This window comes from Pseudorca crassidens, chromosome 21 (genome assembly GCF_039906515.1).
Source record: "Pseudorca crassidens isolate mPseCra1 chromosome 21, mPseCra1.hap1, whole genome shotgun sequence".
Taxonomy (NCBI): domain Eukaryota; kingdom Metazoa; phylum Chordata; class Mammalia; order Artiodactyla; family Delphinidae; genus Pseudorca; species Pseudorca crassidens.
In genome coordinates this window covers 28,395,108-28,412,767 of record NC_090316.1, presented here as the reverse complement: position 1 = coordinate 28,412,767, position 17,660 = coordinate 28,395,108, and the positions used below count along the sequence as shown (strand labels likewise).

At 43.3% G+C, this 17,660-nt stretch overlaps 1 protein-coding gene across 2 annotated transcripts in view; it reads left to right on the top strand.

Annotated features, from left to right (window-relative positions):
- CSMD1 (CUB and Sushi multiple domains 1) overlaps positions 1 to 17,660 on the top strand; it is a 1,750,344-nt gene that overhangs the window by 1,689,528 nt on the left and 43,156 nt on the right. For both annotated transcript variants that reach the window (XM_067722119.1, XM_067722118.1), the window contains exons 52-54: positions 55 to 228; positions 14,730 to 14,903; positions 16,300 to 16,473. In XM_067722119.1, the coding sequence (XP_067578220.1) occupies positions 55 to 228; positions 14,730 to 14,903; positions 16,300 to 16,473 (522 nt within the window). The remainder of the gene's footprint in view (positions 1 to 54; positions 229 to 14,729; positions 14,904 to 16,299; positions 16,474 to 17,660) is intronic.

The window sequence follows — 17,660 nt, the reverse complement described above, 5'->3', positions numbered from 1 at the left end:
AGAGCAGTCTGCAGACCTGACATAATATTCACTCTGTTTTTGTTTTCCTTCTAGTGATCTCGTGTGGAAGCCTGTCCTTTCCCCCCAATGGGAACAAGATTGGAACAATGACAGTGTATGGTGCCACAGCCATATTCACGTGTAACACAGGCTACACACTTGTGGGTTCTCACGTCAGAGAATGCTTGGCCAATGGGCTCTGGAGCGGCCCCGAGACTCGCTGTCTGGGTAAATTAATCCATCATCGGGCACTTGTTTAACTCAAATAAACCTTAAAAATAGAGGATGGCAGGGTAAAGCATGGCACTGTTTGCCATAAATGCTCTGACGGAGCGTTACTAAATCCTACCTGGGTTTTTCCTTTTCTTCTTAAGAGGATATTGGGGGTAGGAGTTTATTAATTAATTAATTTATTTTTGCTGTGTTGGATCTTCGTTTCTGTGCGAGGGCTTTGTCTAGTTGTGGCAATCGGGGGCCACTCTTCATCACGGTGCGCGGGCCTCTCACTATCGCGGCCTCTCTTGTTGAGGAGCACAGGCTCCAGACGCACAGGCTCAGTAGTTGCGGCTCACAGGCCTAGTTGCTCTGCGGCATGTGGGATCTTCCCAGACCAGGGCTCGAACCCGTGTCTCCTGCATTAGCAGGCAGATTCTCAACCGCTGCGCCACCAGGGAAGCCCGCCTACCTGGGTTTTTAATGCTGCACTTTACAATATGACTTCTTCTTTAAGTATCTAAAGGGATTTTTTAAAAAATCTGAGCAATAAATGCAGGTCACATGTTGCCTTAAGTGACACAAAGACTATTTTATAGACTGCTGAGCATGTCACTACACTCAAATGCCATCATGATTTTAGAATGCACAAAAATAAACTTCAAAATTATCATACATTTTGTTACCTTTTAAAATTTTTTAAAAAGTATGTTAATAAGTTAATGTGATATTAATGTCCGTCAATATAAGGACACTGAATTATTTAAAATTGAAAGTGTGCATAGCAACTTGGTCTTCTTTTTCCCAAGGATTAACATTTTCTGCATGACAATTTTTTTAAAAATTGGGCTGAAAAATTTTCCATGGAAAAATCTTCTGAATAAGTGTATGAAAATTGTTGAATAAGCAGCTTAGAGCGCAGTGATTTCTAATGCTCCTTTTAGATCTCCAAGTAATTTGCAAAATATGTAAACTGCCTTTAGTCCTTTAGAACTCTCTCTGTGATCTCAGTAATTTTGTAATCATTCCAGAGCAGTAGAAGCTGGAAGGTTTAAGCTTCTGAACCTCTGTGGGCTAGGCTCGCTTTAGGAACTAAGCCAGGACCAGTAAATTTTAAATAGTAATAATCTGTTCTTTTCACTGGAGAGAATTTGAAGAAACACTCAGGAGAATTCGAGGATGAAAGTAAAGTAGCAGTCCCAGAAAAATGCAACTGACGAAAGAAGGAGGTTTTCAGGCTTATCCATGAAATGACTTCCTTCAGATAAGTACAAGACTTAGATCAGTGCTGCTCGAATACTGTGTGTGTGTATATTCCTGCTGAGTGTAGTCACTGTAGTTTTCAGCCGAGTGCTTCTGGGATTTTCTGAGCTTTCCTAAGTGTTCTTGTGAGACTGGCCACTGAGTAGTGCTCTCCGTAAGGCAGCTGCAGTTGGGGTAGGTTTTCTCCGTCAACTGCAGTGGAACTTGGTGCCTTCGAAGGGGATTAGGTGATCTAAGAAATTGCATCTCCGCTATGAATTGTAAGATGGAAAGTAATAGCAATTTACATTTGATTAGTGCCTTATGGGATGAAGGTAGGGCAGTGGTAGCCTCAGGGGCTTTAAGTGTCAAGTTTAGTTTATGTAACTGTTGAATCATGGGACCAGCTCAAGCCTTACTGATTGCAAATAAACCTTCACCTGTTGTGTGGCATTCTTCTGACCGAAGGTGAGGACTTTGAAGTAGAAAGGACGAAATGCATATTGAATAGTTGGCTGGATGGAGAAGCTCAAAGTCATGGCCTCAGTGGTATGCAATATGGCTTAGACACTTTTTGGAAGAGGGAGTGCTCAGAAGGAATTTAAACTGAAAATAAAGAGGAAGAAAAATGTCCGATTATAATGTATAAAACATTAGTGTTGTAGAACTTGGACACGGCATATAAAGAATAATACAACTGGAAAGGCGTGAAGTATTTAAAAGAAAAAAGACACAATTAGAAAAGGGTGAGAAATGATGCGTAGCCACATGTTTATAAACCGATGAGTAAAGAATGTGTAATAAATTTAAAGATTTTAAAAGTTTGTAAACATAGTCTCCCAGCTACCACTGAGACTTGAAGGGGTAAAATCCGTAATACACAGCATATGGCAGTGAAGGATAGCTCTCTTCCTGAAGAATCGGTGGCTGTTGGGTAGATAATGTAGTGTAACCCAGCAGGAATATATGGCCACAGGACCCAGAATGCTGTGCGAGACACAGCAGAGAATGTGGGGAGAAGAGCCAGCAGGTGGAGAACAGAGGTGATGTCTGTGCTGGAGAAGATTATAAAATGCTCAGAAGGGGAAAGGGAAGAGGGGCTGTGATCCTAACTCTGGCACAGATACCTGACAGAGTAGATGTTGGATTCCTCCATAATCCAAACATTAACAAGATGCCCTGTTTGGATATAGTAATTTGAGTGGTGTTATTTATTGATGACTGAAAATGTGCATTTTGAGTTTTGTCTTATTGAACTCTCATTAGGCGTATTGTAAGTGCTCAGTACTCCTACTTACAGATAAGAAACAAAACTTAGAGCTTAGGAATTTGCCCAACGTTGCAAAGCCAATAATGTGCATCAAAAACAGCATTAAACCTAAGCAATTTGACCATAGAACACAGGCTTCTTAACATTAGGGTATATAAGTAGTTGTTGTTTTTTTTATGTAAGTAGTTTTTTAAGTTTTGTACTACTTCACCAATATATTTATCTCTCAAAAAAAGAGATACAATTAAAAAGGCCGTTATACTACTATGCTAATTCTGACCAATGAAGAGAAATTTGTGGTTAACTGGAGGAGAAATGAGCCTTCGTGCTAGAATACTCCCCACCCCAAGGCACCTGCACCAAGAGGGTGTTTAGGACCTAAGTGGCTCTTCATGGATGATTTTGTTCTCCATCCTGCACGGTTCCTGGGCCTCTTGCTTACCAATCCCACTATTATTTTCTTTCCATTTCTTGTCATTTGAATTATTCCTTTGTATGTTTCCATGGTTTTGAATGTCTTAAAAGTCTGGGTTTCTACCAAGCTAAATGACCTTGGGTAACCTTCAGGCTCATGCGGACCCTGTGAGGATAAACTATATAGTCATGGAAGGAAAATGACTCACAGTGACGAAGGAGGTAATCGCTAGGGATACTTTCCAGAAATTCATATACTTTGCAAAAATAGTCTATATGATCCCATGACTTCAAGTCTAACAGAGAAGAGGCAGGACCCTCAAAAACCAAAACAACCCCCAAAACTCTGACTTTAAGAAACAAATCACCCCAATATGGAGGAAATGGGAAATTACCCAAGGAAACAGAGACAGTTACACCAGATGTCTACAATGAATCCAGTTAAGAGAATGAAGTACACTTGAAGGGCCATGTCCTGAAGGATATGCCACGAGCTGGGAACAACAGAAGTATTCAGGACCGTGAAATGTAAGGCCCATGCATAAGTGACGTTTGAAATAAAACCCAAGTTCACTCATCAGAGTGGGTGTTAAAGGAAGTGGATGAAAGAAAGCAGAAGGGCTCAGCTTCCTCCTTATGCTGTCTTTTCTGTAAAGAAGAATTATGATGTGAATATGAAGGTTAGAGAATCTTTTATATCAGACACTGGAACCCCAAGAAAGAGAAGGAGTCCATCAAAGAGAACTTGAGAGTTTCAAGTACAGTTGAGTCTCCTGGCCAGGAGAGTCCCATCCAAGCAAGCTTCGGGTACCAGGGAGAAGTTGGCCGAGTCATTGGCTCCTGTGGGATGTCATTAAAAGGAAGTACTCTAGGGCTTCCCTGGGGGCACAGTGGTTGGGAGTCCGCCTGCCGATGCAGGGGACGCAGGTTCGTGCCCCGGTCCGGGAAGATCCCACATGCCGCGGAGCGGCTGGGCCCATGAGCCATGGCCGTTGAGCCTGCGCGTCTGGAGCCTGTGCTCCGCAACGGGAGAGGCCACGACAGTGAGAGGCCCGCGTACCGCAAAAAAAAAAAAAAGAAGATTGCCTGAGGGACGGTACATGAATGATGTTCAGTGGATTGCTGTGATTTGGGAAGGAGGTTTCCAGGTGTTTGTTTCTCTCTCCTCACTCTAGTCCTTTCCAAAACATTTATTTAGCTCCTGGATGAGGGCATAACACTGCTAGCTGAAAGAGTGAGAATAAATATGTGATGACAGATTCAGGGAATCTTCAGATCGAGTGGTAGGCCAAACAGGTTTCATTAGACATAGGAAAATAATGGAAATAGTGTAAAATTTTACTCAAAGTAAAAAACAAAATAACTCAATGTACATGGTGAGGAGAAAATTATGAAATCATAGCACACACAGAAGGACTGGGTGTTTTGGACAACGGAAGGCTCGTTTGTGCAAAGAGATGCCTCTGACACTGATATTGTTTTGTGACTAGTCTCCATCTTGTTCCGTGAGCCTGGGTGGCCATATCTGGGGTGATCATTTCAGTTCTGTGAGACAGTTTACGTGGGCTCTTGAGGAATTGAAATGTGTATGTGGTGAAGGATCTGGTAACCATGACACTGGAGGAATGTTTGGAAAACTTGTGATCCTAAGTTTTGCTGAGAGAAAAGTTAGGAAGTAATTAATATCTATTTTCAAATATTTAAAATAGTTGGTGGAAGAAAGAAGAAAAGAAAAAGAAACAAAAATAAAATTAATTAAACACATCTGCCAAGGGCAAGGACCAGGATTGCTAATGACATTGGTGAAACAGCTCCATTCATTGGTTTGAAATAGCAGATGCTATGTACAGAAAAATAGTTTTCAGACCCAATATAAGAAATATTTTCCCTTATTTATTTTTTAACATGCGGGATCTGTCCAGAAATGCAATGAAGACTTCCTATTGAAGGTGGTTGGCCACCTGGAGGGTTTTGTCTGGGGCTCCATTAGACTCAGCTTTATTGATCCTACACCCACCGTACTTTCTCCATCACAATGCAAAATACTTGGGCAAAAACATTTTTCAAGTTGTGCGTGAGGTATCTTGGAACAAAAACGCTTTTGCTTGAGATTTTCCTTATATTTCATGTGGAGCAGGGATCGCTTATTTCTAGTTGTGGTACGATGGTTATTTCCAGTGGTTTCCGTCAGGGAAGAATACGCCGGATTCCTTAATGATCATTGCAGCGGAAATGGCCAAGCGTATGCACAGACGCTGCCACAGTGAGAGTCTTGTGATTGTTAACGGTAGGAGAGCTGGGTTTAAGGAGATGACGGGTGATTTTCTTTGTCTAACATTTGAGAACCTAATCTTTGCTGTGTTTGCAGGTACCTAGTCTGAATTCTAAGCTAGAACCTTTGAGAAAAGATAGAATAAGGAAAGCTGGGCAACCCTGTGTGCAAATATAATTATACCTAAAATTTAGGCAAAGTAATACATTATGTGTATCAGAGTACATTTTTATAAAGGGTTAGCCCACACTTAATCAACGCCATCATCCCTGCTTTACAACTGGGCTCTCCCAGGGTGCTGTGAATTGCCCCGGACTTGTTCTGATTTACCATCTGTGCTGTGCAATGCTGCAGATCTCCCTGGGCTGGAGAATTAAGCACTGAGAAGGCTCACCCCGTGTCTGCATATCAGGTAACTTACAGTCCATCAGGGAAGTTTTACTGTCCCCATGCTCCCTTAATTATTTTCTTCTGTTTATCTTCCCTGCGGTAGTTCGCATTGAACCCGACACAGAGCACACCGACTACACGAGCTTGTACATTTGTAATCCAGGTCTCCTATCGTAGAAAGCTACATTAATCTTTTAATACCATTTATATCATTTAGACTTTTTCAACACGTAATAACCCATCATGTCTTTCCCTCTGTTACCTCTTTAATCTGTTTACTCAAGACGTCAGTGAAAGATTGAGACATTTCCCACCTAAAGAACATTATCTTTTTTTCATTAGATTATTTTGTTATTATCTGAAGTAAGTTTGCATTTGCTATAATGACCTATGAGGAGACGAATTCTTTTGTAAATATGATATCATGGCGACACATTCATGTGGCTAAAATAGCTAAATGACATGATTCAAAATGATATCATGAGACCATGTTTTTTCATAGTTGTTAGGGAATAAAACTGGAAAGTATTCAAATGCCTTGTATTTGATGATAGATCCACGTACAAATTTTTAATAAAACAAGTGATTATGACAATGCTTATATTGCAGCAAAAGGATATTAGAGCAGAAAGATTAACCACTCCCTCCTTGATCTTGGTACAGAAGTGATCTGCAGTATAAAACTTAGGCTGTATGGTAGTCAGGGAAGGTAAAATATTTGGAAACACTCAGTGCTAATCTTCACGTTTTACACCTACATTATCAGTGGCTTGCAGATAAATGTCACAATATTCCTCCCAGCCACAAGTGCTTCTGTCTCTATTTCTGAATATTATCTAGTGATTTTCATTCAGTTCCTCAAGAAATATTGCACAGGATGTAAAGGTAAATAGGAGGTGGTTCTTTTTTCTTGTAAGGAAATTATCATCAAAGGAATAAATAAGATAAAAACCAAGTATCTTTAATAAAAAGTTGAGATTGATGAATGTCAGGAGAGAGGTCCACGCAAAGTCCTCCCCATACCCAGGGAGGGAGCCACTTTGATGAACAGGGGACTCCAACACACAGAAATGGACTAGGGTCATCCCAGAAATGAGAGCCACAGAACAGACAGCAGCTGCACAGGTGCAGAACTGTGAGGCAGGAGGTCCTGATGGTTCGCCTGAACCAAGCACATCCCGGGCTGGGGCTCTCTGTGGTCACATGATGCTGAGGGACGGTGCTAATATGGCAACGTGATCGTGGAAAGAATTCACGTCCTTTCACGAACACCCCCTCTAGATCAGGCAGGGGCTAATGCTGGTGCAGAGGCCATGACACCGCTCTTAGGACTCACAGTCTCAGAGTGGAGATAAATAGGTAGGAAAAATTCTATTTCTATCTGCTGAATTCAAATCAAAACAACCCTCACCATGTAGGTATTGTAAACAGATGGTCCTGGAGATAGAGTCTCCTTCCGCAGGGAAACCTAAAATAAGGGAGATGTTTGTGTTGAGTATTAATGGGCAGTAATTCCTTTAGGGTTTGTGAAGACTGCAAACACAGGGTGGATTTGGATTAAGTTCTATGACATCTTACAGGCAGACAAGAATGTGAAAGAAGTTTTATGCAAGAGGGCAGTGTGTGCAAAGTGATAGAGGTAAAAAGTGTGGTACATTGAGGGACTACATTAATAAAAAGGCAGATGAAAGATTTCTGAAAGCCCCAGAGACTACCCAGATCATGGTACTGGCCTGAAATTTTCTTATCAAATATGGTTTAAAATAATGGCCATTGGCTAGGGTGTGTCAAACAGAGATGTGATACAAATGTATTTTGTGGCAAAGGGATGGGCCCTGGTCGTTGGTGTTACTAAGGGCACAGAGTGCTGCACAGCCCATCACACCGCACCGGCCGATCCCTGCCAAGATTCACGTGCTTTCTGCGCTACTACATTTTCTCGGACTTCCACAAAGTTGCTCAACATTACCCCTCAAAATTGCTCGTGGAGAAAAAGAAGTCTCCTTTGTGAGAACTCAAATGCGTTCCTTTAATATGCACACATCTGGAGATTTAAATGCCATCCATCGATGTTTAATGCTCTTAAACGTGTTCCCTGTACATAAGAGGATCTGATCCATCTGACATTTCGTGACCATTTGTTAATACTCAAGCGGTGTTTGCTATTGGCTTTAGAATTCACTGCCAAATACCCCTGCCTTTAGCCCCAAGCTGGAGTTATCACTGGAATGGGCAGAATGAAGCAGATTGCATTTCTAATTCTCTTGCAGGTACAGCGTACTTACAACGCTTATTATTTTATTTTCAGCAATAAGTACCAATAATAACAAAGCAAACATGAAGGTTGAATATTTGGTTTGTAGATTTTCTAAAAATGTATGAATGTATTCAGTTCTAATCCCCAAACCAATGTTTAGTATTTGTACTGATACAAACTGGCACAGTGAAAAGAAGGTGACCTTAAAATAGGGAATTCTGGGGTGGGGGGGCGACGTGTTTGTGTGTATGTGCGAGTGTGAGAGAGTGTGGCCTTAGGACAGGAGAGAGATCCAGCTATTCAGTTCCTATTGACGCACAGGCCCCGCAGCGAGGATGCCCAGCACAGGGAACTCCTGTAACCTGGGAGCCACGCGCCCAGCAGGTCCCCTGGAGGAGCAGGTTTCCATGGCACCAGTGGAACTGTATTAAATTCCCAAATCACAGAATTCGCTTCTGAAATTGCACGAGTCTAGGTAATTGTAAGAGACTCTAACACACGTTCCCTGAAAGTATTCAATACTTGAAAGAAGCATTCAGACTCTGCCTTTGTTGTGAGGTTAGGCACAGCTGACATCTGACACTCTGTGTCTGTCACTCAGCAAAGTCACCACTGAAAGTCAGTGCGGTTTGCCAGGTTGCAGACCGTGATCAGTGCAGCATCAGAAACAGTGATGCACAGTCCAGAGAGCTCAGCTAGCTGCTGCAAAACCCTGCCCATGGGTGGGACTCCATCTCTACAGTGTACGTGCACGTGACTCCCAGACAGCAGGGATGCAACGGCAGGTATGGGGACAGAGGGCGCAAGGGATTCCATTCATCCAGGGTGCAGTTTTCAGAAGATTCACTCTGCTACTCAGAATCGTTGTACGACACACACTAAAACATCTGCGTGTACACTCTGGACAATAATGTTCTAGGACCACTGCTTGGAGAGGCTGGTCCTGCTGAGGCCCTGCCCTGGGGGATAAACGCGTTACTCGCGGGAAGTGCTGGTCCCCCTGGCCTGTGTGCTGGCCCAGGCTGCGTGATGTGAGGGCCGCGGGCTGGCGGCTTCTCTGTGCTTGAGACCGTGAGCTGGGCTCCCACACGGCTGGGCCGCCGTCTGCCTTCTCCAGTTCCCACGCGGGACGAGTTTGTGGGAAACCCTCGACCCAGGAGGAAACTGAGAATCCCCTTGCCCATCCCTCTTTCTCCCTGGGTCTGGCTCATGGCAGCCCCAAGGCAACTTCTCCCTGTGAGAGGCGACTGGCATTCATTCAACCTGGCCGCCACTCTGTGTTTTAGCGAAGTTTGGTAGATTTTATTCCTCCTAACTCAGTTTTCGAGAAAGACCGTTAAAAGAGATTCTCTTTTCTATTTGGGACATCTAACTAAAGCATAATAACTAAAATACAGTAAATAAAAACAACACAGCTTTCGTTATATCTAAGGTAGCATAAATTTAAAGGCCAGTGATTTTCACAGAGGAGTCATTTTGCAAATGAGGTGAAACCTGCAGACTCTTGTGACCCACTCACAGGTATGAAATCTCAATTTTTCTGAAATTCCATGGAATTCCAATTCCATTGTTCACTTCGTCTTAACAGGCCAATTTGAATGATAGTTTTTAACGATATAGTGTGTGAAACAGAGAGTCGCCTGACTAGAACTGGAAAATACCCATCCCAGCATGGAATTCTTGATTCTGCGACTGATTCTCTCAAGAACAATTTTAAGCAGTTGGAGAATTACCCGTTCCATATAATGCCTGTCTTCAGCAGGGAGAAAACGGAGAATTAAAATGTAAAGTTCTAGGAATGTGGAAGTAGTAGAATTGGTTATTCACACTTAACTAAAAGAAAATTCAGCAGTTCCTTTAGGATATATCTCTGTATCTATCAATCAATCTGTCCATTGAATTAAATATCATATGCAGTTACAGTTTTGCGGCATTCTACCTAATTCTTTAGCTCCTTGCTAGCCAGAGCGCTCAGGCTCTGATTAGTGGCAGATTATTAAATTCACGAGTAGGATTGATGTAAAAATAAAATAGGCCACATGCTTTCCACTTAGATTTTCTGTCCGCACTTTAATGGAGCCATTTGTCAGGAAATTCGGCTTCCTTGATTTCCTAGGTGTGATGACACTGGCTACAGAATTGCCTGTAAAAAACATTTAGTGATCTTTGTTTAAGCTGAAGCCAAATGCTAATGAAAAAGAAACAAGCAAACAAAAGCACAAACACAAAACCTAGGGACCTGGCATCAGTGTCGGATCTACTGGATAATCACATTATTTTATTTAGTTGATATTTTGTTTTGAAATGTGCAGGGCTGCCCTCATCCCAATTCTTTTTTTTTTTTTTTCCAGTTAATAGAGTTACTTATCCTTCTTTACTGCTTTTTATACTCAGTGGAATAGTAATAATTTAATGCACCCAAAATTATGGAGATGTAGGACATGAAATATGTAAGGTCATAAACTGAAGAGGGTAAAATGGGTGCCCTTCTGGGAAATGCATAGTTTGGTCCAATAGCTCCATAGTCTTCATTTTAACTGAGACTCTAAAAATAAATAAAAGTTCTCAATTCAGGGACCATTCTCTCACCTTCACCTGGCTAACAAACGTGCACCCTTCAGGCCTTAAATGTTGCCTCTTTCAGGGTGTCTGATGCCCAGCTGGGCTACATGTCCCTCTCTACTCCTCACCTCTTTTTAGTTTTAATGTACTTTTTATTTATTTATTTTTAACAATGTTTATTTATTTATTTATTTTGGCTGAGTTGGGTCTTAGGGCCCTTCATTACAGTGGGCTTCTCTCTAGCTGTGGCACGAGGGCTTAGTTGCCCTGGGGCACGTGGGATCTTAGTTCCCTAACCCGGGATTGAACTGGTGTCGCCTGTGTTGCAAGGCAGATTCTTAACCCCCTGGACCACCAGGGAAGTTCCCCTGATCTTCACCTCTTTAGGGGCAAACACTCTGGGGCACTTTCTGTGTCAGACCTCCCGTCTCTTTTATGATTGTATCTTATTCTTCCTTGAATCCCCAGCCCCAAGGACATTGCTGGCCCGCAGCTAGTCAGCATTCAATTATTGCCAATAAAGGAAAGCCACCTAGGAGACAGTGGATTTGGAAATGCTTTGAAAATGTGAAGTTACTTTATCTCTATTCACTTCATCAAATGTTTAATGAGTGACTAATACATGTTAGACGGTCAGCAGATATCTGAACATAGTTACAAAGATAGAGAAATGCTTTCTACATAGTGTGTCTATAACAAAACTGGGGCTACATTAAAAAAATTCACAAAGGACATATCCCAGTATTATCATAGGATAACAGAATCTTAAATTTGAAATAGAGCTCGGAGTACATTGAATTCAAATTCCACCTCATACAGTTTTTCCCTTCTACAACATTTCGGCATGGTACTGTTGAAATTTTGGTTAAATGCTGTAAGTGAAATATTCTGTATTTGTGAATAGCACATAATTGGTCTAAGGCTTTGAATGTTTTAAAGAGGAACTCACCTGAGGGCTGGAAAGTTATACGAGTGACAAACAGATTGTTCTCTACCAGCTTCAGATCCAGAAGTGACATCATCCACATGTACTTAAAATAGGAAGTGAAGTTTGAGGTGAGGCTGTCAATTCTTCCTTCAGGCACTGAGCTGAAAGGGAGTGTTTTTGAAAGACATCCCTGATTTTCTTTAGGTCTTTAAGGCCAGTTCCTCCCAGAACTGAAGCGTCCACGTGTCAGAGAAGAGTTGCTGTTGGAAGCCTTTGTTTCCACACAAGCCTGTCAGCCTTGCCTTCTGGTGTCTGGGGTGCACAGATATCTCCTTGCCGTGAGGAGTGCTTATTTGCCGGGCTTTCAACAGAGAGTGCGGCCTTGAAGCATGTGCTCCTACTGAAAACTTAGATGAAAACAATATGATTGAGGTTTAAAAGTGAGTCTAGCCAGTCGTGTTTGTCCAAGTCAAGAGTGAGGCTGTGCAGATCACGGAGAGGGAGGGGGACTTTCTGTCGCAATGTACCCTTTCCAGCATCTCGGTTACCCTGAGCCCGGGTCCCTCCTCTTGGAGTGCTGATCAGGTTCAGGATACCCCCCAAATGCTTGACATTCTCTAGAGTAACAACCAGGAATCAGGTGGCCCACACTCTCTTTGAGGATTGGAGTGTGTTATTTTTGTGTGTGCTTCTAGAAATTACGTCATTTCCTTCTCGCCTCGGAAGTGGCTGCATCCGGGGAGTGGGCCCGCGCGTGGCGGCTCTGGCTCCTTTCTTGTCTCGGGGATGCGAGTGGGGCTCCACGTCTCTATCTGACGGAGATGGCCGTGCAAAGCCCAGCCTCCGGGAGGGAGCCCGCATCCGAGTTCCAGGATAACAGCCTCAGAAGCTCTCCCTTCAACCCCCGGAGAACATTCAGCCTCCTCCCAGTTCCCTGCTTGAGTCACGCCTGGTGTGGGGGGAGGCGATCTGGCTTCTGGTCAGAAGCAGCTTTATCGGTCTGGATCCGGCTGAGTGGAAAAGCTGCGGAGGTGACAAGAGATCAAGCGAATCGAGCACAACTTGACCCGACCTCTTACAAATGTTGGGGCAGAGATTCTGCTCAAAGAGGGATACCTATCACCGATGCGGTTTTCTCCCTCTGTCCTCTGCAAGGTCATCTTGCTGATAACAGATCTAGTTCAAACCTAGGATAACACAATGCAGCTGCATTGCCTTAAACAGAAATAGAGGGTACTGTTGTGAATTCTTCCAGAATGGTGGCATTAACCCTGAGTGTCATATGACAGTACTTTGGCCATGCTCTCAGCTTTGGGGTTGCTGTGCTCTGAGTAAAGCACCAGCAGCTGGGTGCTCTATTCGGGGCGGTAGTGGCCAGGCGAAATCCACCCCAAAACGCTCTGCAGCCACTCCAGCCTAAGGAGCGAGTTTTAGTGGACAATTTAGGAACTCTCCTTGTCTATCCGAAACCCGTGTGTCACTCACATCCTTTTCATGTCAGTTACTGCTAATGCTCCATAGTTTGTTAACAAGATACTCTTTCCATGTACGTGAGGAGGGGAGAGGTGGGCGGGAGGGGCAGAGAGGAGGACGGATGGAGGGGAGGGAAAGAAAGTGGAAGGAGAGCGAAAGAGAAGAAGGGAATCCCGCCTCTCCTAGTTTTCCCGGACCACACAGCACCTTCCTACTGTTACAGAGAAAGAATACTCATGGCGCTCCTTAAAGATAATGAGGCAGACTTTTTTTAGGACCCTAGCGATTGGTGTAGGGACCAGGGTTATGGGATTTCACAAAGATATGGCTCAACCCCAGATGCCGTGTGGGCCCGTGGGGGTCACAGCCAAGGGGCAGGGAGGGGGCACGGGTGGGACATTCCTGAGAGGGAACCTCAGAGCTTGGAGGGGTTCTGGCTGAACCCACCTACCAGTGGCGGGTGGGGATGAGAAACTGGATCAGATGTTGAGGCTGGAGGGTTCTTGTAGGGTGACTTAGCAGGGTGCTTGCTAAAGTTGGCTTTTACAAGGAGGTGCACAGGTGGGCCTGGGGGGAGTGTCAGGACCCGGATTAAAGCTTTTTCAGGCAAAGAAGCTTTGTCACTCCGCTCAGGCTTCGACTCACGAAGGACTGAAAATTCCTCTAGCTTCCTTCCCCACTTGGAAGCCCTCTGGTTCTGAAGCTTCTCTGACACCCTGTTTGCCAGCGACCTCCTTACATATCAGAGTCCTCACATCAGTACTGTTTTCCTCCCCTTAAGTATTGATGTTCACCCCAGTTTCGTCTTTGGGCCCTTTCTTTCCTTGCTGTACATACTTTTCACAGGCGAGCTCAGCCACCTGTTGGGTTCAGCCTCCATCTGTAATCTAGCTCTTCCTAAATCTCTGTCTGCAGGGTGTCCCTCCCCTGAGCTCTGGACTTCTGTGTTCAACTGAGGATGTGACAGTTTCCCCTAGACATCAGTTCAAACATAACTCAAATGGACATTTTCTGAAATTGAACTTATTTTCTGATATCAATCCTTCCTTTGGAATTTCACAGATAGTTCAGGAATCTAGTCTCTCACGGGAGATCCTTCCATTCTTTTCTTTGCTACCCATTTTCAATAGGGTTACAGAACTTATATTAATTCCAAGTGTCTCTTCCTTTCTTTTGGCCTTTATTTGGAAATAGAATAAATAGATAAATAACATAAAATATCAATAAGTGAAAGAAATAAACGGAGAAACCATAACTGAGTAAATACCTTCTAACAATTTTATATTTGAACTATTACTTATGTTACCCGCAATTGTTGAGAAAAATTCATGAGTTGAAGAAAACTCTATCAAATAAAAAATATATAAATGGAAAAAATTCCAATAATGTTTGCATTCAGTGCTGTCAGTCACTTGACAATAAAGATAAACTAATTTTGAATGTAGTACTTTTATAAGTTTAGATTTTTTTTATTGGAGTATACTTGATTTACAATGGTGTGTTAATTTTTCCTGTACAGCATAGTGACCCGGTTTTACATATACATATATATCCTTTTGTATATTCTTCTCCATCCTGGTTTATCCCAGGATGTTGAATAGAGTTCCCCGTGCCATACCGTGGGACTCTGTTGTTTCTCCACGAATGTGGTACTTTTATAGAAGGCAAGCTCTCCAGCGTGTTTTTGTTGGTTTTGCTTGCTTTTCAGCTGGCCACTGCGGCTCCCCGGATCCCATCGTGAACGGCCACATCAGCGGCGACGGCTTCAGTTACAGGGACACCGTGGTTTATCAGTGCAACCCCGGTTTCCGGCTCGTGGGGACTTCCGTCCGGATATGCTTGCAAGACCACAAGTGGTCCGGACACACCCCAGTCTGTGTCCGTAAGTACAGCCTGTGAACTAAGTCAGCGGGTGCTTCCCTTCGTGGTGTTTTCTTTTGTCATTAGGTCATAACACAGACACGTTTAAGCTCAGAGAAAGGATGGAGAGCTGTCGGAAGAGAGAGAACGTGGGCGCCCCTCCCTTTCCGTCTTTGGTCCTTCTCCCGTTCCATGTCCTTCCGACGCCTCCTCCAGGCTCCCTCCACATTGAGTTTGCTCACCAGCTCATCTCAGATGGGTCCCAGGATGAGGGATGTCAGGCATTCATTCCCCCAACGTTGTCCCAGGACGACAAGGTGGAAACAGCATCCCACCAGAGGAGGATAGAGGTGCTGGGTCCGAGTCTGCAGGTTGGCTTTGCAGGGGCCCCACGGTGGCCACCCCTCAAGCGTCTGTGTTGTTTTGTGTTCTTGTCATTGCTTCATCAAGAACGCAGAGAGTTTGTACGCAGTCGTCCCTTTAATAAAGAGGTGAAATTGTATGTAACCATTGTCCTCAAACTTCATAACTTGAGAGACGAATGCTGACTCCTGTTTTTAGAAGAAATTGTACCCTTATGCAAATTTCCTTTTAAACCAATTTTTTTTCCTAATATGTTCTTTATTTTCCTAAACAAAGGGATTGTTGATGTAAGTTTAGGACAGTGACAGGTGTTCTCTGTGATAGTGCTGTGGTAACTGTACACAGTTCAAGGGTGAAAGCTTTACTTAGAAGAAAAAATTGTTGACAAGATAAATGAGAAGGAAAACACCAGTTTTACAACTGTAATGTGTTTCTTTTGAAAGGGCCAGTGAAGGATATGTTCATGATTTGTATTGCTATTATTGTGGACATGACATAGTGAGGGTTGGCTATGTTCCAAAGGACCATACAATAGGGAATGTCAAAGAAAATATGATTTGAGCATGTACTCCTATTTTTGCTAATTTCATGATGTTTAAATTCATATTGGATTAATTTATACATACACAATTTAAATTATCATCCAAGTCCCTATAATGTTTCAAGATGAGAGTTCCACAAAGTTAGCTGGTGTGTTCTAAGGGGAAAAAATTCAGAACTCACGATTAATACAAAAATTTAGCATCTCTTGTTTTTCACTGCTTTATTTTAAAATTACCTGATATTCTATCATGATGTAAGAAATAATAATGATGATGATGAAGAAAGTACATTTGCCAGGCGCTAGTTATTTTCCACGATTATAATAAAAACTTGTGGATTCAGCCCATGATTCCTTCTCTCAATAGTCCCTTCCAAATATAAACACAATCTGCAACATATCTGATTAGCTGTCAACCCCTTAATTCATACATTTAACATACCTGCACATGTATTAACAAGGAATGCCAAGTGAGAGTGATGACTTGTTAACGTGGACCTGTCTTCCTCCGTAGCCATCACCTGTGGCCACCCAGGGAACCCTGCGCACGGCTTCACTAACGGCAGCGAGTTCAACCTGAATGATGTCGTGAACTTCACCTGCAACACCGGCTACTTGTTGCAGGGCGCATCTCGAGCCCAGTGTAGGAGCAACGGCCAGTGGAGCAGCCCTCTGCCCACCTGCCGAGGTAGGAGAGCTTCCTCCGGGGTTAGTGAGGGCTGAATCATAACACCCGGGAGCCTGTCTGCGTGCGTAGAGGGTGAAGCTTCCCCTCCAGAGTCAGGGCTTCTGCAAGCGCCTTTTGTTGTGGTGGGAAAACATTTCTGAGTATAACGTGCAAATCGCTCCATGGCCTCTTTCTTGCTATTGGCCAGATATTCAATCAAAAAACCCTGGGATTCGCTACTTCAAAGACTACTCGTCTTCCGTTTGTCTTTCTCTCCATTTATGTGCTCATTTATTTCTGCCACATATATTCCACATCTTTGGTCCCTAAGCTTCTAGCCTTATGGATATATTTGAGAAGTTCTTATTGCTTTTAAATCTCAAGTTTTAGAAATTCACTTCTTTAGAGATCGACACATAGATCTGGACTAACGCCTAAATTTCCGAGGGAATGCTGCTTTGTAGTTTTTGTATTTCTAGATGTTTGAGCTCATGCTATTTAAGGTTTTGCTTCAAACACTTTCCCTTAAAACATCTCCTTCAAATATTTTCCATTAAAACCTCTCTCTTACTGAAGACGCATGCATGTCCTTCCATGTGAAGGTGAAGTTCTTTGTTGTTTTGGTTTGGATTTTTTGGTAATAATATGGTATTAAAGGCAGACACTTACGGAGGTCCCTTGCTCTGACAATCACCCACCTTCCCACTGGGCTCCAAGGGAGCTGTATTCAAATGCAACAATAGTAGAATGGGAATCCAGGCATGTTTTAAATAGCAGTTATGTGAAATTCGCTACAAACTGTCGAGTCTGGCACGTGTCTATATCAGAGAGCTTGGCTTAAGCTCAAAGACAAAGTAAAGCCTCCTAATTCCACTTCCCTCTAAAACTCCCTTTTCAATGTTGGAAAGACTTGCTGTGAAGAGCAGAGACCCCAGGTTCCCTGTTCTCACTGTCCCCAGAAAGCAGGCTTCAGGTGTGTCCTGTTTGGAGGGGGATGGAGTATCTCACAGAGACGCCCCTGGTTTCTTGTTCCAAAGCTCCAACTGGTCTCCTGACAATGTGGGGCTCTGGTAAGCTTGGCCATTGGCAAGTTCATCTTGTAGGTTATAGGTTATCTATTATAATTGTATTAGTCAGGGCCATGGAACGGGGTGACCGGGGTTAGGGGAAATCTCGGAATGTGTGAGCCAGGGCAGGAAGCTGGCTTC